The sequence below is a fragment of the Pituophis catenifer genome, unplaced genomic scaffold, assembly GCF_029215685.1.
Source record: "Pituophis catenifer annectens isolate HBS135680 unplaced genomic scaffold, rPitCat1.0.hap2 SCAF_1, whole genome shotgun sequence".
Classification (NCBI taxonomy): Eukaryota; Metazoa; Chordata; class Lepidosauria; order Squamata; family Colubridae; genus Pituophis; species Pituophis catenifer.
In genome coordinates this window covers 248,612,512-248,635,489 of record NW_027256881.1, presented here as the reverse complement: position 1 = coordinate 248,635,489, position 22,978 = coordinate 248,612,512, and the positions used below count along the sequence as shown (strand labels likewise).

General features: G+C 38.3%; 1 protein-coding gene across 1 annotated transcript in view; it reads right to left on the bottom strand.

The window, feature by feature from the left end:
* SLC22A18 (solute carrier family 22 member 18) overlaps window positions 1-22,978 on the bottom strand; it is a 76,652-nt gene that overhangs the window by 20,969 nt on the left and 32,705 nt on the right. The window contains exons 5-7 of the mRNA XM_070957423.1: window positions 9,618-9,733; window positions 7,627-7,737; window positions 5,516-5,616 (exon numbers count right to left, since the gene is read on the bottom strand). Of these exons, the coding sequence (XP_070813524.1) occupies window positions 5,516-5,616; window positions 7,627-7,737; window positions 9,618-9,733 (328 nt within the window). The remainder of the gene's footprint in view (window positions 1-5,515; window positions 5,617-7,626; window positions 7,738-9,617; window positions 9,734-22,978) is intronic.

The window sequence follows — 22,978 nt, the reverse complement described above, 5'->3', positions numbered from 1 at the left end:
CTCTATAATGCAAAAACACTTGCAACGGTGCATCTGCACAAAGTTTGTGAGCTGTCATTTCTCCAATACACTTAGAAGGAACATCTGCATCATCCTTTCCCTTACCTCCTAAGCTGCACCTCGTAGGTCCTAAATCAACACTGGCTGGATTTAGTAAGGATGACATTGACAAGAGCGTTCTTTGTTTCCTCTCTCTCTATAACAGAGCATAAGCAGGCATACTAAGAACCGGATTAGTTAAGAGTTCTTTTTTTTTTCCTTTTCTTTTTTTACATTTCCTTTCTTTCCCTTTCATGTGAACTTAAAAGATTTGGCTATGGTAGAAGAAGATAGCAGACTGGAAATGCCATACAGTAAATTCCATTACTATATATTGCTATTTGTATGTTAATATATAGTATATTGGTGTATACACACGCTCACTCCCCTCCCCCCAATCTGCAAGACCACTTTTTAACATTATGTCAAGTTTGTCCCTACTGTAAATAAAACCATTATTAATTAATTGATCAGATTCATTGATTTGGAATGTGCCTTTTGCATACATTTTAGATGTACGTACACATGATTGTTACATTTCCTGGGATCTCCTCTATAGAAAAAAGCAACTCCTAAATTTATAATTAATCTTTTTTCCTGGATATATTCAAGCACAACCACTAATAATTATATATTTTGATGGTTGAATAATTTTCATATTAAACTCAGCTTCTGAATCTCTTCCATCAGACAGGTAGCCACAGACAGACAGGGTGCATGATCTGGGGGTCCTTCTGGATTCACCATTCCCACTCAAAGAGCAGGTGGCAGTTGTGGCTAGGAGGGCCTTTGCAAAGCTTTGTGTTGTGTGCTAGTTGTGCTGTTTCTAGATCGGGGGCTCTGCTCATAGTCACTTATTCCCTTGTCACCTCCAGATTGGATTACTGTCAAGTGCTCTACATGGGGCTCCTTTTGAAGAGTATCCAGAAGATTCAGCTTTGTCTAGAATGGAATGGCATGAACAATTATGTGCTTCCAGGACCAATTCAAGATGCTGGTTTTAACCTTTAAAGCCCTTCATGAAATGGGACCAGGTTATCTGAGCAATCATCTCTCTCCAGTTAAATTTGCCTGTCCCAGGAGATCTGGCAGAGAGGCATGTTGCTGGCTGTGTCTCCTAGGGATTTGACAGTTCCCAGGAGGTGGGCCTTCTTCACTATAGTGCCTGCATTATGAAACATTCTCCCCACCCCACATCCTAGGGTGAAGTTAGCTCCATCCCTCTTAATGTTCCACAAGTCCCTCAAGACTTGGCTAAGAGCGGTGATGGCGCAGTGGTTAGAATGCAATATTGCAGGCTACCTCTGTTCACACTGCCAGGAGTTCGATTCTTTCGATCCTAACTGGCTCAAGGCTGACTCAGCCTTCCATCCTTCTGAGGTTGGTAAAATGAGGATTGTGAGGGCAATATGCTGACTCTGTAAACTGCTTAGAGAGTGTTGTAAAGTGGTATATAAGTCTTATTGCTATTGCTATGTGAGCTCCCAGGACACTGGTGATATTTTAAGATGGTTCATCATTACAATTAATACTCACTCTTTCCTGTGCACTAATTTTATGTTTTAAATAAGGGCCATTTTTACATATTTATTGTTTTATTTAATTGTTGTATGCCACTCAGAATCATTTTAATGAGATAGGAAACTGTATAAATTTGATAAACAAACAAGCATACAAATAAAATCAGGCTGCCTACAGTTCTATCATTGAGTTGTGTGCTATGAACAATTCCAACTTTGGTCATGTTACATACTGAGAATATCACAATTGATTTACTCCAAGTTAGAACTGATTTTATTAATCCTTTTGAAAAAAAGTTCACTTTGTTCCACAACCCCCTTATGTTATTTTTGGATAAATTCTGTTTACCTGACTGTATCTTCTTTCGTATCACCTATTCACTAGGTTTACTTTTCGCATAAACCCAACCACAACTTTTAGATGTGACTGAGAAGATTGTCACAAAGGAGCTTTTTCAATAGGCAATTGGACATATTTTGGTTTCTTTGTTTTGTCTTCAATAAAGAAACATAGAAAGTCCAGCTGCCTTTTGAAAAAGCACCTTTGTGACAACCAGGATCAGGATGACTGAAAATCTCCATAGACTGAGAAGATTTTTTAAAAACAGGAATTAAAATTAAGGAAAAATCTCTTTCAACAATCTCCTCAGTCTAAGCAGTATCTGGGAAGTTGAGTCATCCAATCATCAAAAGATGCCAGGAGTGTTTTTACCAAAAGACCAATCTGGCTAGTTGAAAAAGGATTACAGTAATAATATTGTAATATCCACAAGGGTGGGATGGTTTATCTTTTGAATTAGCAGAATATACACTTTGGTATTACCACACAAAACTGGATAATTAACTGGAGAAGATCCTTCGATCTTGGCCAAGGCAATTTGCTATAAATGCAAGTAGACAATGATTGGCTAAAGGAGAGGTGGAAGATTTTTTTCAAAGATGAATTCTGCATTCAGTCTTGGGGGATTTGTAATGTGTCATAATGAAAGGAAGTACAAAGACATTGAAAGGACATGGGACTAAATTGGGAAGGTGCAGGGAAAGAGGAAAAGGCATAGCAGCTGCTTTCTAGGTAATGTGCTGGGATATGCCCTAGGATTAAATGCCTAAAGGTAAAGGTAAAGATTCCCCTCACACATATGTGCTAGTTTACAGTTTAGTTTTACATCATCTCCTATGATGATCAACCTTCTGACAATCTTCTATGTAAAGCCCTTCTAAATGGAAGTCACTATTTAGTTGTTGGCATTAGCAGCTTTGTGCAAACTCTCACTAGTGGAGGTTTTTAGGTAGAAATAGGATTGGAAAAAGCTTCCATCAATTGTGAAATTACTAAATAAGTAAACATTGACATAAGGAGAGCAGTTTGTTTATAAAACTGTTTGGTGAGGGGGAAGACAAGCTAATAAGAATTTGGTGTATCACATCTTTTGTGAGTTTCTAAATGTGGGCCAAGACATAACTGAAAAAAATAAAAATCATTCTGATTATTATTATCAAATTATTATTAAAAACAAACATGTCTTACTTAATTAATTTAATATTTATTCAACGAATGGTGGAAAATAATTGTTAACAATTACTGGGGATTTTCTGAGTTTGAGAAGTTTTGAATTAAAAATTTCATAGTCATCTCTTGGAAAAACAGAGCTGTTTAAACTCAGTGGAAAGTGTGATGCAAAAAAAATTAATTGAATTTTGAAGACATTTTCATGGATTATATGCTTAAAAGATTGCTGGTTAAGAAGCAACCTTTAACGTTGTTCAGAGACACTATTTTGGAGCAATTTTTAAACAAATGAGGCGGGGTCTTTGGTGGCCTTGGAAAGATGCTGTGGTCTCATAATCGCTAAATTAAAAGCACAATGAAGATAAATGCTATTGAAGGAGAAAAGACGTAAGAACAAATGGTTCAAAGCTGTAGAAAATGAAATATTTCTTTTCTTTTTTTTCCTCTAGGAAGAAGGAAAGCTCTTTGGCACGTTAAAGAGCAGAGGCAAAACCTCTTGAATGAGGGAATATTTTTTTTTCCAAAGGAGCATAACATCCCCTCCCGTTTTGTTCTTAATGTGGAATGTATGCTATGAGAACAGACAAACAAATGGCGTTTTCTTCCCACTACAGCAGATGCCTCCTTCCTTCTCATACACAATGGGTGTGTGTCTGTTTGAGTTTCCATATAACCACGCTATTTTGTTCTGCACATACACACATACAGAAAGTGGTTTAAAGCAAACAGGGCAGTTTTGTTTTCTATGTTTCAGGGTCAAAACCAGCCAACTTTCTTCCCCAAAGCTTAAAAAGAAAACCATTTGCAGGACCAGGTTTACACATTTGAAGGGAGAGAAAAAGAAATTCTCCACTGGCGCCCAGATCTCTAAATAAAATAGGTAAAATTCATTTTGCTCTACACTCAGACAAAAGCAATCAGTGCTCTGTATAAACTTCAGGGAGATAAAGATCACTGAAAATTATTCTTCTGTGTGGTAAAAATACAGTAAAATGGTGGAAGCTTCTGTTAATGCATTACATTAATCATCACTTATCCAATTACAGGCCTTGGAAATTCCCTGCCTTTTTAACCTTCCCAACCTTTGTATCTGATAAATGACAGCAGACTATTTGAAAAGTAAAATGGATCTCTGTGATGCTAAGGCCAAAAGATATTAAAACAGAAATCACTTTAGTAAAAGCAAGAGATGACTGTGATTGAGCTTTGCTTCACAGACAGGCTTAGCCTTAAGGCTGATTTGACAAATTTCGTAACTAATTTTTTGTTAACTCTACATTTTAACAAACTAAAAAAATTAAAACTTGCATGATAAAACAAAGATATCTTTTTTTCCCCTAATACTGATGAGTTGGGATCTAGAATACTGTATCTGAAAAATCCTACCAGGCTTGTCTGTTCCCAGCAACATATTAAATAGCAAATATCCATGAGCTATCTGAAGCTGAAAGTTCTTCTTTCTTTTAGAAGGGAGGTGGTTTTTGGAAAAAGAAAAGTCCAAACCAATTTCCTTGGGTTCCTGGTAGTAAGAGGTTATATTAGCAATATTCAAAGCAGTGGTGGGTTTCACATTTTGTTACTATCGGTTCGCTGCACGCACACACGCTTGCTTCGCATGCGCGCACGCCCAGTTCACACATGCGCCTGCCTTCCACGCAAGCACCCGGCTTTCTGTGCATGTGCTTTGCTCATGTGTACGCCTTCCGCACATGCACCCTGCCTCAAAAATGTTCCTAAGTAGGATGGCATAGAGGCGGGGCAGGTGGACAGGCCCACCCGCGATTTCCGCTACCAGTTTGCCTGTCCAAACCGGCTGAATACCACCTCTGATTCAAAGCCATTATTCTTGCTTAATCATTGAAGAAAGGCTACAGGGAAAATCGCAAAAACTATCCCAACTCTTGAGGAAGAAAAACCAACTCAATTAGGGCAAGTTTTAGGAATATCTCCCTTCCCACCTCCTGAATCCTGACCTGGCTAAAGGTCTTTATATCAGGGATGGGAATAGATGCTTCAGATATTCCTCTCTAATGCAGAGATAATGATACTGACAAGTTGATGGGAGATAGGGTCGAGATCGCCCTGCAGTCTCAGAATAATACAAATAGCTCAAATAGGGTTTCACCCAAGCACAAAATCTCTGCTCCCAGCAATGTGTGACTCTATCCCAGGGAAAAGCTTAGTAGAGCATTTGACACACCTGAAGGTGCTATCATAGCTCTGATGATATATAGAGCTACATATCTATATATCTAAAATTAAATTTATTTATGCACACTGACACACACACACACACACAGATGCATGGACATACATACACTAAAAATAATGCCACATACTGAAGATGCATTTTCTTTTTTCCATAAATATATGGGCTGCATTTTCTTATTTCTATATTATCTAATGAAAGAATACGAGGACTAGCTATCAATGCCCATTGTATTACCATTTGAAGGATTCCACTGTAGGACATCAAATACCCAGCATGTGCAACTTCCAGACCAAAGAAATCGATGGATATGATGGAAAGCATAATTAGGAACACCCCTAGGGTTAAAACAAAAACAAAAACCCTTATTTTAGGATAACCAAGGAAATTGTTATTGCGGTTTTTAATGAGACAGAATCAGAACAATCTCACTGAAGGTTATCTTATTGGGAATATCTAGAAGTATATATATAACAGGAAAATGTACACAAGAAAACAGTTTGTGTTTAACAGAATCATGCTTCTTAAAATAGTTTCCTTTAGGGTTATTATTGTTTTGAAAAATTCCTACCCAGGTGGGAAAGTCAGAGTCTAAATACCAGATTTGTGCAGGAAATTCAAGATATATGTTGAAATAACCTTGGTTTAGACCAGAATACTGTAAACAAGAAAGCTGGGTCTTTGTATATAATGTACATCGTAGCCTTGCTTACAATATAAATAAAGGCAACACTCTAGAATTATGTATTGTTTCCATGACTGAAATAATTATATGAATGGAGAAAATGCATGAAAACACAGGACAATGCTTCTTTGGAGATACTTCCTACAACTTGCAATATGAATCAACAGATAACAACCATACAAATTCAGACTCTAAGGTTAGATCTTGTTCCTAAAATCTCACCATACTGGATCAGCTTTGCATAGAAAAAAAATCCCAGATATTCAGGAAAAGTGTTTAATAGTATAATCCTTTAAGAATTCTGTGGAATTGATTTCATTACAAAAATGCTAAAGGAATGAATGCTGAAGTAGGAAAAAAGGATCTTTTGCATTGATGTGTAAGTTTAAATTCCACTGTTATGATTACCTAGCCTTTTTTAACAAAGAGCTATCAGTCTTGACCTAGATTAGGCCTTCAGCTGTGCAATTTTCTTACTGGAAATCTTCCAATCCTGCCATTTGTGTCTGGATCTCAAGTTCCATCAGCTGAGTTTTCTAATTCCAATACTGATACACCATTATATTCACGATATAGGTGGTGGGTAAATCAAAAGTCTGCCATTAAATTCAGTGGAATCAAAATAGCTTGACTCTTTTTCTTTTCTTTTCATATTTTCATAATAGGAAGCCACTGCATATTGAACTACATCATTATACAGTCTAATCCAATATAATCTACAATGGTTGGGAATGCAGCAAGCTATATTATGACTTGTTTAATTTGGATTTAGATTTGGATTTAGCATGCTGTATAAACTCAGCAATTGTTATGGGGTATGTTATGGGGTAGAAAGCAAACAGTGGATTAACTCAATGTTTAAGTCCAGTCCATGCCTGGACTCTTTAAGTGTTTTACTGATCTTATTTTTAGAGTTGAAACTAGAGAATGAGAAAATGACCTTAAAGAAATAAACAAGGAAAAACACGATGAGGCTTGCAAGATAGATGTCAGCCCTTTGATGTAGACTAGATCAGGAAACAGATTCCACTGGAAAAATCAACCATACTTTATTGAGATAAGCTATAAAAAAACATTTTGCATGTCTGATTGTGCTTTACCTCCTTCTCTTCCCAGCACTTAAGAATGTCTCTGCCTCCTTTGCCTACTTAAAAATACCTGCCTCTTTCCCTCAAGCTCATCTTCCTAATGCTCTGAAACTGAACTTCCAAATGGAAAACCAGCTAAAATTTCAATGGCAGCCAGTTGTATGCTGGACCATACAATACAGAGTCACTGCAGTTTTCATTTCTCCTAAAAAGGGCACAAGGAAAAACGCTCCTCTTCCTCCCCCTCCTCTTCTTCAAACTACAGTTCAATTTCATCCCTTAAAACCAAAAATACTGTATTCTGAAGGGCCACACTGACAGATGGCGCCTAGCTGAGAAAGGTACGGTACAGGAAATCTTAGATATAATCTCAAAGCAATTGCCTAGAGGGCAAAGCAACCGTCATTATGTGTTAAATGCCCCAGTAACTATGTCACATTATATGATTGGCACCTAAATAAATGTATTTTTTTTCCCCTGAGACAGAATCACAGAAGATTTTAGTAATCTATTCCCCTACCCCTCAAATCATATATAACTGAAAAATGTTATTCCAAAAATCATAGCACACTCACCTGTAGGAAATACAGAAAGGACTTTGATTAAAAAAACATCCATTACTCCCGGAAGTGTCAACAGTCGAATAATTTCATGGAAGCTAAAAACACTACTGGACTGGGATGCTCCTAGGGTGGGGAAAAGATAAAATATTTTTCAGACAAAGGTAAGCCTTTGAAACAAAATAATATAAAATGTTTTCTAATTATATGGACAATTATGTGCCATGTAGTTGCAGACCAGAGGTGGGTTTCAGGAGGTTCTGACCAGTTCTGGAGAACTGGTAGCGGAAATTTTGAGTAGTTCGGAGAACCGGTAGTAAAAATTCTGACTGGCCCCCCCCCATCTATTCTCTGCCTCCTGAGTCCCAGCTGATCGGGAGAAAATGGGGGATTTTGCATGCCCCTGCCTTCCCCTGCCATGTCCACCAAGACACACCCACCAAGCCACACCCATAGAACCGGTAGTAAAAAAATTTGAAAAATTTTTGAAAAATTTGAAACCCAACCACTGTTGCAGACAAAGTAAATAGTATATAGTAGTAAATGTTGAGACTCTAGGAAGAGTGCAGAGAAGAGCAACAAAGATGATTAGGGGACTGGAGGCTAAAACATATGAAGAACGGCTGCTGGAATTGAGTATGTCTAGATTAATGAAAAGAAGGACTAGGGTTGATTTGATAGCAGTGTTCCAACATTTGAGGGGCTGCCATAAAGAAGAGGCGGTCAACCTATTTTCCAAAGTACCAAACAATGGATGAAAACTAGGAGAGAAGCAACCTAGAACTAAGGAGAAATCTCCTGACAGAACAATTAAGCAGTGGAATTAAGCAGTGGTGGGCGCTCCCATCACTGGAGTTTCTAAGAAGAGACTGAACATTGACAGCCACTTGCCTGAAATGATATAGGATCTCCTGCATGAGGACAGAATTGGACTAAAAAGTCTCCAAAGTCCCTTCCAACTCTGTTATTCTGTTAACATAGTGTGATTTTATGGCAATCTGTTCTGAGAATATTCTGGGATGCTTTTATCATTGCTTGCAGCTTCACAGGTTGCCATGTTTTAATGGGCTGGAGATGGAAAGATTAAACTTCTCCTTTTGGTCTTACAGTTCTGTCCAACAACCCCAATGCCTGTAATTAGTTTTAGAAAAAGCTGATTTTAGAATATGCTGTGCTGTTTCCCCATCTCTTTCCCTTTGGACAGCTTAAGAATTTTGAAAGAAAGTATGGATGTTTTCATAAAATTCTATGCTCAATACAAGCCAGATGTCAAGGCAATATTCAATAGCTCTACTTTTATTTCCCTATATTATGTCATATGATGAAAAAGCAGGAGGCTACTGATTTTAAAATCTTTATTAGGGCAAATCTTTACTGTGACCCAAGGTCACAAAAGTAGCATCCTTGAGTTCTTCACTCTACCTTTCTTTGAGCAGGTTGGTAAAACAAGCTTAAAAAAGCACACAAAGGGACAAGAAGGGGGAAAAAAGGTCATTTCAGGCCTGAATCTGCATTTAGTCATAAAGTAGTCTTGCGATAATTTATGGGAATCAGCTGCAGATATTCAAATTAGACCGTACTATATTCTCAAGCAGCTTCAGATCATATCCATGGGCTGCTGGGATGAAGAAACAAATCATATCCTTTTTTTAGTCTGCAATGTGTGAAGGACACCAACTCAAGGGAGTCCAGCCTACTTACTGCTGGGGTAAATACTTTAGCATAACACTGCTCGCATGTATATCTACCAGCCAGTTAAGGTTTTCAATACATTAAAGCCAGCATTTTTCCCCCCAAGGAGCAAAACAAAGTAATCACACTTCCACCTACCTTGGGATTAAGCTGAATTTCCCTAAACTCCTACTATGCAGCTGAAATGGACAGCAATCATAGCCTAATTGAAAGAATGCTCACAGAGCCCCAAATGGTTTTAGTTCAGACTTTCAGGCTGAAATATTTTGGGTTTCCCCCTTCCTTCTTAAAGCTCAGATGTGGCAGGAACTCACCCTGTTGTGCTTCATTTCTCTCGGACTGTGGCTTTGTCTGGGAAGGAATACAAAGAAGGGCCATCAGGGCACAGGCAAGGTATCCAGCTATTGCAACATAGCAAGGAACAGCAACACTGCAAACAGAGAAGAGATAAATGGAACTACTGTATAATGAATCCTCAGGTAGGAGCACAGTGGGAGACCCTTTTTCCTTATGTTTTCACCAGAGGTGGGTTTCAGCAGGTTCTGACCTGTTCTGGAGAATCGGTAGCGGAAATTTTGAGTAGTTCAAAGAACCGGTAGTAAAACTTCTGACTAGCCCCATCTATTCTCTGCCTCCCGAGTCCCAGCTGATCGGGAGGAAATGGTGATTTTGCAGTAACCTTCCCCTGGATTGGGGAGGGAGTGGAGATTTTACAGTATCCTTCCCCTGCCACGCCCACCAAGCCATGCCACGTCCACCAAGCCACACCCACAGAACCGGTAGTAAAAAATTTTGAAACCCACCCCTGGTTTTCACCCTTAAAAGCTTTCTTTTTTTGAGTGGGGAAAGAAAACAAAACAAGTAAATGACTGAAGTTAAGATGGCGATGAAAAAATAACTGTATGACCGGTCGTCCCAATTACAAGCTTCGCAGATCTGTAAAGCAAAGGAAAACTGAAGTAAGGCCATAAGAACAGTTGCGATTTCACTTAGTGATTGCTCCAATTAATGACTGATCCCAATTGTGCTCATTAAACAAGTACTACCTGTAGAAGAATCTGTGACTTACCTAGGATTATAATTGGGGAAAGAGAATGTCTGAACATCATTCTGTAAATGGGGTAAGGTGACAGTTTTCATGTGAATTTGCTATGCACATGATATGCATTTATTTCAGTGCTGTACACTGAGCTCTTAATTCAGTTGCATGTGAGGGGGGAGGTTAAGGCTGTAATTCTTAATATTAATTAATAAACTCAACATTGTTGAACTGAGTGGGCCTCATTTATTAGCAAACATATTTAGAACAGTGCAAATTTGAGCTCAAGATTTCAAACTTATCGTAACCCTAATTCTGCTTTATATTAGAGCAGATTTCTAACTGTTATCCTGATAGATTCTAATAAACATACTGGGGCTGGATTGACACATCACACAATAGCTATACTGTGGTATGTTTAATTTTGGTTTAGCATGTTCTGAGAACATAGTCCCTGTTGATAGCTTACTTTATTGAGGGAACAGTGGCTTATTTAGTAAGATTAAACATGGTTTATTTGCACAGGCTCAACCCTGTGCTTATGATTTTACTGTAACTGAAAAATTCCTGTTTCACTTGGTTCTGATAAATATTTCCGCTGATCTTTATTTAGCATAAAACAGGCTTGTGTTTACATTTTATATTACATGCACTAATGCAAAACAAACAACGAAATGCCAAATGCCAATTATAAATAGGAAGAAGGAAGTTCAAATCCTAAATCTTTTCTTTGCGGCAGTCCAAAAGAAAAAGAAAAGAAAAAGAAAAAGTTTTGGGAAACAACTTGGCAAACAGTATTTCTTTTCATGGCTTTTAGAATTATGGGAATTGAATTCAATACTTTAATATTTTAATATTTGTACTTGATGTTTTTACTTGGCTGTTCACCGCCCTGAGTCCTCAGGGAGAAGGGCGGTATACAAATTCAAAATAAAATAAAAAAAATAAAATAAATACTTCTGAAAGTTACCATGGTTGAAGAAGATTGAATCAGTTCCTCTCACCTTATATGAGAATTTGCCTTAGCATTGGTGACACCTATTGCATTCTAAGTCTTTGCAAATGTTGGATGTTCAATGCTGCTGTAACATTCCCTTGATTCCTTGTTCCAGTGGAGAGATCCTTAACAGAATAACAGTATTGGATGGGAGCTTGGAGGTTTTTTAATCCAACCTCCTACTCAAGAAGGAAACCCTTATATCAGGGGTGTCAAACTCAAGGCCTGGGGGCTGGATCTGGCATGCGGGGTACTTAGATCTGGCCCGTGGGGATACCCTGGAAACAGTAAAGGACTGGCCCGTGGGGCCCCTGCCAGCAAAAACGGAGCTCAGGAGGCCACATGTGGCCCTCCCGAGCTCCATTTTCCCTGGCAGAGGATTGCAGGAGGCTGTTGCAGCTGAAAATGGAGCTTGGGAACCCGTCTTCTCTGGCAGAGCACTCGGGCCATTACAGGCGCCCCCGACACGAGTGATGTCGAGCTGGCCATGCCCCCCCTGGCCACGCTCCAAGGTCAAGCACAACCCTGATGCAGCCCTCAATGAAAATGTCAATTCGCGAAGCTTTCCTGACCTGCACCCGAGTTGCCATAAGTAGGGGGATGGGAAATCGTGCCTTGCAGCTGCACCAAGAATTCACATCTCAGTCAAAACAAAAAACATCCTAGCTGCCCGAAGTCAAGGCCATCTCCATGGAGACCCACAACAACTGGTGGGAGTGACTCCATGGAGACCCACAACAACTGGTGGGAGTGACTTCTATAACCCACGAAATTGCTTCATTGGGGAATGTGCCTGGTGACACACCTTGGGGGGAGGGGGCAACAGGGTCAGAGGCAAGGTGCAAACTGGGTGAAGTCAGAATTGGCTTCACTTAGTTCGTGCCGACATGGCGCTCCTAATAAACAATTGGATTTTTCTTGCAAAATGGCTTAGGGCTCTTACTTTTATTAGGGCATTGGTCGGAACCCTGACAGAAATCGAGTTTGATACCCCTGCCCTATACCATTTTAAGTCAGATGGAAGTGTTGCTTTACTGGCATCAAAGATTTGTATTGCTGCTAAAACAAGATAGTTAAGCTTGGTAAAGTATATAATGAAGAACTTCAAAGGCAACATATATAGTACAATGGCTGGAGAGAGCAATTTGAAAAGTCTAGAGTGTCGGAATGTCTGCTTATATGATAATTAGATCAACTTAAAAAAAAAAAACCTCAAGCAAAGAAACATTTCAACAAACTGAAAGTAAGGTCAAACCAATACATTCTAGATGTCATGAGCCGCAAAATGAATTAATTAATTTCTTGCACTTTCCAGTTTGAGCAGGAGAAAGAGATAACTAGCCTATCTGTCTATCACTTCAGCACTGAACTTGTTTTAATTTGCCTGATATGAGTCTAGAGTTTAATTTGTAAATATTTTATGTGGCTTGTATTACTTAGATTGGAATATAATTGTATAAATAAAATAAAACCAGTAGAAGTGAAAGCAGGGACTCTATAAAGCTAAATATTTAAGGATCTCAGAAATACAGATTGGAGGCTCATAAAAATATTCTAGCCCCACTCAACTTTTTTCAGTCTTAATTGTATAATGAAACAGAAAGCAGACTGCACAGCCACTGAACATTCAATTTAGAGAACAATGTTATACTACAGTCTGCGATTTCCACTATCATGTTTCATGTTAATAAATCTTGACTTTATCAATATGTTGGAATTTTCAGAAGCAAATTCTATTTCTATTTCTAAATGTGAGTTGGACAAATTACCCCAGAAAATCTCAGATTTTCAGATTCACATACTGTACAATATACTTAAGTATCCAATCTTTAATAGTACATGGGAGCAAAAATAATGTGATCAAAATTTTTAAATCTTTTCAGTATTGTAAAAAAGAGAATGCTTTCAGCATTCCTTTCTAAAGAAAAAAAACCTATTTCCATTCTATTTCCATGAGTGGGATCTGGGGTTGTTGTATTTACTTTAGGATTAAGTGTTAGGTGTTAGCTTTCATTATATCATCATCTCTTCCTTTGCCTACAGCCTCCCTGGCTTCCCCTGCTTGTGGAATATTCGCTTTCACAAGCGAATATATCAGAAGACAACTCTTTCAATTAAATTTTTTGCATTGTTGCAGAATGATGGAGAGACGTATGTAACTGAAAAAATCAGTTATGGTAAGACAGCAATAAGGACATCAAGTTAAGATGGTGGCTGCAACCATGTGATCACCCTGTAGGTCCTAGGCCAGAAAGGACCGTGACCTGCCAAAAGCTACTAAGCATACTGCAAAGTATCCATTAACTCAGAAAAATGGGAGAAACACCCAGGGTTTGAACTCTGAAGCACAGACATATAAAAAGGACTGTGGGTTCTTTGTACTAGGCAGTGCAAAGTACTTAATCTTCAAAAAGCAGAGTATCATTGCGTAGGTTTCATTCTTGCCTACAATACAGAGTCTAGCCAGGAGGAGCCTTGTGTCTGAGCCAGGAGTGGGTTCTACTTACCCTTACTACCGGTTCGCAACGGGAGCACGCACATGCACTCCAGTGGTAGGTTTCAAAAATTTTTACTAACAGTTCTGTGGGTGTGGCTTGGTGGGCATGGCATGGTTTGGTGGGCATGGAAGGGGAAGGTTACTGCAAAATCCCCATTTTCTCCCGATCAGTTGGGACTTGGGAGGCAGAGAATAGATGGGGGAGGGGCCAGTCAGAATTTTTACTACCGGTTCTCCGAACTACTTAAAATTTCCGCTACTGGTTCTCCAGAACTGGTCAGAACCTGCTGAAACCCACCTCTGGCGCACTCGCTTCACTCTTGCGAGCGCTTGAGCTTCTGCTTCTGCGTCCATGATGACATCTGGGTGGGTGGGCGGAGCCTCTCGCTGCTTTTACTACCAGTTCGCAAGAACTGGACCGAACCGGGAGCAACCCACCACTGATCTGAGCCTTCCGCCATATCAGGCCTCTCCCTGAAAAAGGAGTACTGTCTAGAGAGGTGAGATTCAAATCTGACACAGAATTTTGCAGAGCAACATGTATTCAAAAACATTACAAAATACATCCTGGAGCTTGTGGAAAAGAGCGTCCTCTTTGACAAGCAGAATAAACTGTTTGGAAATTAGAGGAGTGATCTGTTGGCAAACCTGGTTGAATACAGTGGTGTTTTGCTTCTCTCTAGTTCCCATAAATTCTGAATGGCATTTGCCTTTCCAGTACTTGCAATGGCCATGCTATTCATATGCAGGTAGTCCTCGGCTTACAACTACAGTATTTGTTCTTTGATCATTTAAAGTTACAACACTATAGGTAGTCCTTGATTTGCAACCACAACTGAGCCCAAAATGTATGTTGTTAAGTGAGAATTTGTTAATTTTGTCCCATTTTATGACATTTCTGGCCACAGTTGTTAAGTGAATCACTGCAGTTGATAAATTAGTAAACTGGATAATTAGTAAACTGGACGTTAAGTGAATCTGGATTTCCCATGGATTTTGCTTGTCAGAATGTCGCAAAAGGGGATTCCAGGACCCTGGGATGCTGCAATGGTCATAAGTATGAACCAGCCAAGCATCTGAATTTGGATCACATGATCATGGGGATGCTGCAAAGGTTATAACTGTGAAAAATGGTCATAAGTCACTTTTTTCAGTGCTGTTGTAACTTTGAACAGTCACTAAAGGAACTGTTGTAAGTGGAGGACTACCTGTACTGAAAAAAAAATAACTGATGACCTTTTTTCACACTTACGTCCATTATAGAATCCCCATGGTCGTATGATCAAAATTTGGGGGTTTGGCAACTGGGATGTATTTATGATAGCTGCACTGTCCTGGGGCCACATAATCACAATTTGTAACTTTCCCAGCCAGCATCTGACAAGCAAAGTCAAAGGGGGAGAAGTCAGATTTGCTTAAGGACGGACGATTCACTTAACAACTGCAGCAATTTGCTTAACAGCTGTGGCCAAAATGGTTGTAAAATGGGGCAAAACTCCCTTGCTTAGTAATAAAATTTTGGACTCGCTTGTGGTTGTAAGTTGAGGACTAGCTAGATATCTTTTTTTTTTAAGGAAACGGTTATTTTTTTTCCTTTCTGGATTTATTTTTTTAGGTATTTAGGAGTCTTATGAAGCCTGTGTCATTTTATCCACCCAGATATAGAGATCAAAAAAAGGTCTCATGTTGACACATATTTTACTGCCATGTACATTCAAGGAAAGTTAATATTGACTCCCTTCCCAAGTCAGCTGGCACAGCTTTCATCTTATTGGCAGATCCCATTCCTTATCAGTTATGCAGGAAACCCAACTGCAATGACCGATGATTGTGTTTGCAGTCTCTGGCAGATTGTTCTGGAGATTATAAAGGTACTTAATGACAGATTGGCTTTCAGAAGAAGCATAGCTGATTATGGACATACCAGAGTCTTTGTGTTTGAATACTGGGCAATCTCTCCAGCCATTTAAAAATAGAAAATGACTCAGGTATACGGTTTCCATAGGGGTGTGGGTATCTGAGAGAGTGTGTGCAACCAAGAGAGAAATCTATCCTTTGGCAAGCAGAGTTGAGTTTTAAAAGTTAGCATTTCTTTCAAAGGGACAGAAATTTGCTTCAGATGAGGAGAAATGAGCAGCATGTGTTTAACCCACTGGTAATGGATAACCATCTGAAATTAATAACCATGGTCTTGAAAGTAAAGCAGCTGCAAGGCACAACTCTTAAAGTTGCCAAGGTTGGTTACCCCAGTCTATAAATTGCTTATCCATGCTATGACCTTCTGCGGCCAGCAACAGTTCCCCATCGCCCGGTGCGTTCCCACAGAGAGGGCCTACTCGGGATGCCATTGGCCAGACAGCGTCGGCTGGCGACCCCTAGGGAGCGGGCCTTCTCTGTGGGCGCACCTGCCCTCTGGAATCAGCTCCCCCTAGAGCTCCAGATGGCCCCCGGCCTTCGCTCTTTCCACCGCGAACTAAAAATGTGGCTATTTCGCCTGGCCGGCCTGGACTGATGGGGGTTTTAAAATGGATTTTAATTGATTTTAGGGATTTTATGTGTAACTTTTAACCCAGAGTTTTTGTTTTATTTTTCTGTTTTATTGTTGTGAGCCTCCCTGAGTCTTCTCGGAGAAAGGGCGGCATATAAGTCTAAACAAATAAATAAATAAAATAAATAAATGTTAGTTGGGCAAGAACTACCATGGTCTGGGTTACCAGATTCATAGGTTGTCCTGATTGGAAGAAAAAACTCCCACATGAGAAATCCAGATTTGTTACAGTGAGGTAATTTTGGCATAAATGTGGCTCCAAAAACTTTTTTTAAAAAAATTATTTATTTATTTATTTATTTATTTATTTATTTATTTATTTATTTATTCATTCATTCATTCATTCATTTATTTATTTATTTATTTAGTCAAGCATGTATTTTATGACAGATACAAGTGTAGACATAATTATAAATACTTAGTAAACATAATTATAAATACTTATCACTTAGAAACTGGAGTGATAAGTCCAAGGACAGCAGGGAGAAACAATATTCTCATGCAATTTTTAAACTAAAAAAATAACAACAACCAATTCAAAGTTCTAATTCAAGGCACAGAATGACCAGACTCAAATTATGCTACTTTGGACACATGCAAAGGTACAGCCCCCTGGGAAAGGAAAGAGAAGAAGAAGGATGGCACAGTAAGGTGAAAAGCAATGGTGTTGTTGGAAGAAATATCCATCTGGTTCAGTTCCAAGTGGAAAGAAAGACACTGGAAACATGGGGGCTGATTGGAAAGATGGTTTATTGATAGATAGGACCACATGGGTTTGAGGTCTTGGTGCAGCTGAACACATGGCGTGAGGGTTATTTATACTCTCTCTTGGGCCTTGCCTTTGAGCTTCCTGTTCCTGTGGCAAGAGCATGTATTCTAGTGGTTGCTGTAGTCAGACTCCCATGTGGCCATGTGGGGTCAGTTTGTCTGAATCAAGCTTGAAGCCTGCTGGGTGATGCAATGAAGAGGATTGTGTTCTGAAAGGGTGTTGGGCCATTCTTATTGTGTCTTAATGGCTTTCCTGGTTTGGATCTTGAGTGAGGGCTGATCTTACCATTCTACCTAAATCTGCCTTTGTTCAAAATATTGTGTCCTGAATGGATTACCAAATCTGCATTTCTAAAAGCTGCATCCTCAGTTTAGTATCTGCTTGGGGGCAGGGAACTGTGGCTCTGAGTTTCTGTCTCCCTTAAGATTTCTGTTTCTCTTTTAGGGGAAATATAATACTCTGCCTTTTTAAATATTTCTCAAAGTATTTCATTCTTCTAGGAGAGGGATGGGTGCTAACTTTCTACAGCGTAACATTGAGAGACTTGAAAGAACAAGTTAGAGATGAAACATCACGCAGAAAATCCATGTGGTTGCTAGGAGTCAAAAATGACGATGGCACATCAATCAATCAAGATATTGCATAAGGATATTTCTGCACTCGAACAGGCAACTTCCCTGTATGTCATGAGCTATTCACAATTACATTCCAGCATTTCTTGCATTAGAATTCCCCAACCCCTAAGCCATAGACCGGCACTGGTCCATGGCCTGTTAGGAACCTAGGCTGCACAGCTGGAGATGAGCAGAGAGTAAGCAAGTGAAAATGAAAGCATCGCCCTCCCGGTCCATGGAAAAAATGTCTTCCACGAAACCGGTCCCTGGAACCAAAAAGGTTGGGGACCACTGTTTATATCATTAGCATTTCCTGATCAGAATCAAAGAGAGTTATTATTTGCAACTATTAGAAGAGAAGGGGGAGGCTGATTTGCTAATTATACGCTGGAGGATCATCCTGTGTGAATAACTTCAATTCCAGAAAGATTTGGCTCAGATTTATAACTTAAATGGCAAGACCTCACATTTGAAAAATCTAATTTATTTTCCTCTAAAACCCCTAGGTCTGCCTACCAAAGTTAAAGCAGCAGAGTGACAGCAGAAACTGCTTCTGAGTTCAGGATGATAACAAATTAATTAATTGTCAGTTAATGTTTACTTCTAATATAACTGTGTAACTGTTTTTATATATGAACATGTTGCAATATTTTGAGGATCAGACTCAATAATGTTAGTGAGAGTTAAAGGTTTAAATATATTTCCTTTTATTTACAATAGGCATTCTATATTCACTGAATATTCACAGATAGAAGCTAGGAAAAGGGTGTAGGTGGCTCCTTATATATACAATGGGTGGAGCTATAAGTGGGAGTGGTGAATTATGAATACATTAAGAAGTGAAGAATAAGTTAACCCCTGATACCCCATTCATATACTATTTACACATTAGAGAATAAGGCATTTACATCTGACAAATCCCCCTCTAAATGCCTATTCGTTATACAACACCAATTACATTCAGATTCAGGACAATACAAAACATACAATTTAGATGTTAAATATTTGTGTTGCTTAGAAGGTAAAGGCTTTGTCAATATGTCAGCTAATTGTTCTGAAGTATCACAATGCACTGCTTTAATAAATCCATCCTGAGATAATTGCCTCACATGTTTAAATTTTATATCTATATGCCTGGACCTTTGTCCAATGGCATCAGATCTAGATATTTCAATGGCTGCTTTATTGTCTTCATGCATAACAAAAGGCAAAGCAGGTTTTTTCCAAACATCTGAAATTAAATCATTAAACCATACGAGGTTATTTGCAGCTTTGGATAAACAAACATATTCCGCTTCTGTTGTTGAAGTGGCTACTAGTTCTTGTTTACCAGTATACCAGTAAACTGGACAGTCATTTAAGAGAAAAATATAACCAGATGTACTTTTTCTGCATGATGTGTCTCCAGCCCAGTCCGCATCTGCATAACATGCAAGCTTTGGTTCTTTATTATCACTAGGTTCTAATACTAAGCAAAAATCTAGTGTACTTTTCAGATATCTTAAAATTCTTTTAACAGCTTCCCAGTGATACATTGTTGGTTTGCTGACGTGTCTGGATAACAAATTGAGTGGTAAGGCAATATCCGGTCTAGTCCAATTAGATATATAAAGAAGTGAACCTATGATTGATCTATAAAACGTGTTATCCTTGAATTCAGGTGAAGATTCATCAGTATTTCTAAGAAAATCAGTTTGCATGGGAGTATCACAGGGTTTGGCATTGTTTAAATTGCATTTATTTAAAAGTTCTATAATCTTATCTCTCTGAGTAAGTTTAAATCCCCTTCTAGTCTTATTAATTTGAACACCAAGATATTTGTTCACTTTACCTAGAGATTTCAACGAGAAATGTTCATTTAACTTATTTACAAAAGTTTCTCTTCTCTCTTTGTGTTTTCCTATATATAAAATGTCATCTACATAAATCAACACAAATTCAATGTAATCATCACCCTTTTTGACAAAGAAACAATTATCAGCAGTGGTAGCGTTGAAATCCATGGTCTTAAGTACTTTTACTAAACAGTCATACCATCTTTTACCAGATTGTTTTAATCCGTATAAACTCTTGTTCAACAGCCAAATTTCATTTTTGTTGGTGTATTGACTGTGAGGTGCTCTTACGTATATTTCCTTATCTAGTTTTGCGTGTAGATACGCAGTCTGTATGTCATATTGAAATACATCAAGATTGAGTGCTGATGCTACCACTAGAGCTGTTTTGACACTCTCTGTCCTTACAGTGGGGGAATACGTGTCAGTATAGTCCTCCGGATATTTCTGTGCATAACCTTGTGCAACTAATCTAGCTTTATATAGAGTATTGCCTCCTTCTAAGTTCTTAATTTTATATATCCACCTGGTACCAATAATTGTCTTATCTTTAGGTGCGATTGCAGGTGTAAATACATTTAATCCTTGTAAACTTTCCATCTCTTTTTTCATAGCTAATTCCCATTTTTCTTTTTCTTCACGAGGAAGTTTTAACACTTCTTCATAAGTATTAGGTGTTATTGGCTCACCATCCATATGCATTATGTAATCTCTGTATTTATTTGGCATTTGATTTCTGTTGTTTCTAATGACTCTTTCAGGTTTGCTATTGTTATCATGCAAGTATCTTGCTTCCTTTTTTGTTAGTGTGTCTGTCTTTATTTTGTGTTGGCTATTTGTCCAAGTTTTGGTTTTGTTTTTATATTTGTTGATATTCTGTTTTTCTATGGTCCCTTTCTCATGAGATTTTGTATCTTTACATTTATTTGGAAATATTTCATTAAGGTGTAATTTAGACCAGTTGGCCTGTTCATGGAACACAGCTGTTCTGGAAACTATAAATCTGTTATTATTATCAATGAATCTGTACCCTTTGGTGCCAGTTTCATATCCCATAAACCTGAGTCTTCTGGATACGTTTTCCCCCTTTCTTCTCAACTGTTTAGGTATGTGTACGTCTGCAGTGACTCCAAATATGTGCATGTGTGCTAATTTTGGTTTCCTATTATACATTACTTCATATGGTGTCTTATTTACAATACTGGACCAGGTTCTATTTTGTGTGTAGTTTGAATAATGTAAGGCTTCTGACCAAAATTGCTTGCTTAAGCCAGCATCCTCCAATGTGCATCTAATCATGGTTTGTAATGTGGAATTCTTTCTCTCCGCAATCCCGTTCTGAAACGCAGAAAATGGACTAGACGTGTAATGTAGCATTCCTCTATCCTTTAACCATTGGGAGAATTCTTTAGACATGAATTCACATCCCCTATCTGTCATAATTTGTTTTATTCTGATATTGTGTTGTGTTTCTATGCGTTTGTAAAATTCCTTAAATTTTTGAAAGGTTTCATCTTTGTGTTTTAATGTATAAACAAACCCATAATGGCTATAATCGTCTACTATTGTCAGGAAGTAACGTTTTCTATAGGTGATTGATGGAGTTAATGGGCCAACTAAGTCCATGTGTATTAAGTCAAAAATTTTGTTAGTTGATCTAGTAGATTTTCTTGGCCTGGGACTAGTTTTTAGTTTTGTAGATTTACATACTGAGCATTCCAAATAGTTTTCACAATTTTTTATTTTGACACCTTCTGCGTGTTCAGTCATTTTTTGTACTACAGGAAAACTGGCATGTCCTAACTTCCTATGTAAGATGTGAGCACACTCATCATGAATTGGTTTACCTATTTTTGGTTTTTTTTCATTGTGTGCATCTGCGTGATCATGAGATATTTTACATTCATCATTGTCACTGTTGCTAATATTTTCATCATCTGCTTCAATACAATCTTCCATATTTGAATCAATGTTATGCAACCATTTTTCCTTTGTTATCAGATAAGGTAGGCCTCCTTTAATCATCACAGTGCCTATATTTATTTTATTCTTCTCCAAAGTTGCTTTTCCCTTTGAGAAAACTATATTAATGTCAGAATCTCTACTTAGTTTTATGGCACTTAGTATGTTATGAGGTATTTCAGGTATTAACAATACCCCCTCTATTTTTCCTAGACCAGGCAAGGTTACATTTCCTCTGCCTAATACTTGAACCTTTTCTTGGTTAGCTACCTTTATTACAAATTTATCTTCTGTAAATGAAGACAATATATTTTTGTTATTAGTGGTGTGATTAGTTGCTCCAGAATCAATAAGCCAATTATTGTTCTCATTTTGCTGTATTTTAGTGTTGTCTTGTTTATTCAATCCATTCAGTGAACCAGATTTTCTATCCTTTGAATTATCTCTGCCCCCTCTATTCTCTTTGTAATTTGGTGGGCTTCTATATCTATGTCTATCTATGGAAGACTGTCTATAATTGTATTTGTTCCTATATTCTGACCTATGTCTTTCCTTTGAAATTTTGGGACAATCTCTTCTATTGTGTTCCCTGGATCCACAATTGTGACATTTAAATGTTTCATTATATTTTTCTTGGAAAGCTACTTTCCTATAAGGTTTGTGTTCTGTGTGATTGCTAGAACGATTTCTTCTTGAATTGTCTTCTGCTATCAATTTATTTGATAGACTTTCTATGGATAAGTATCCTAGATTGATAGTGTCTAAATGTGACATAAAACTGTCCCATGATGAATCAAGTGAGTTGATAATAACACTTTTCATTGTTTGGACTGAAATCACCTCCCCCCTCAAATGCAGCTCAGCTCTTATTTTGTTTAAAGATATTAAATGCTCACTTATGGAAACCCCTGGTTTCACTCTAGATGAAAAGAAATCCTTAGACATTCTTGTGGTGGTAGCCACACTATCGCTGTGAAACAAATTAAACATGCATTGAATAATTTCTGAAACAGTCAGATTAGGTTTGATGCTATGATACATTGCAGGGGACACACTAGATATTATTAAGAAAAATGCTCTATGGTGTAAACAATCTATTTTTAGAGTCCAAGGTCTTTTTGGGGGACTAGTGATAAAAAATAGTAAATTTTCCTTCATAAAGACAACCTGGAGTTGTTGATACCATTCTTGCAAATTAATGCCATCAACCCTTAGTTTTGGGAAGTCACTGGGTAAATTTCCGACATTATTTTGTCCATTACTTACGACCTGGGGCAGTCCGTGGTCTCGCAAGTGTAGAAAATTGCAAAACGGCATGGGGATGCTCGCAACGAGTCTGCGTGGTTCTCTTGCCAGTTCATGTCTTCCCGGACCGTCTGCGTAGTTTCGCGCATGCGCGTTGTCCATTTCTTCT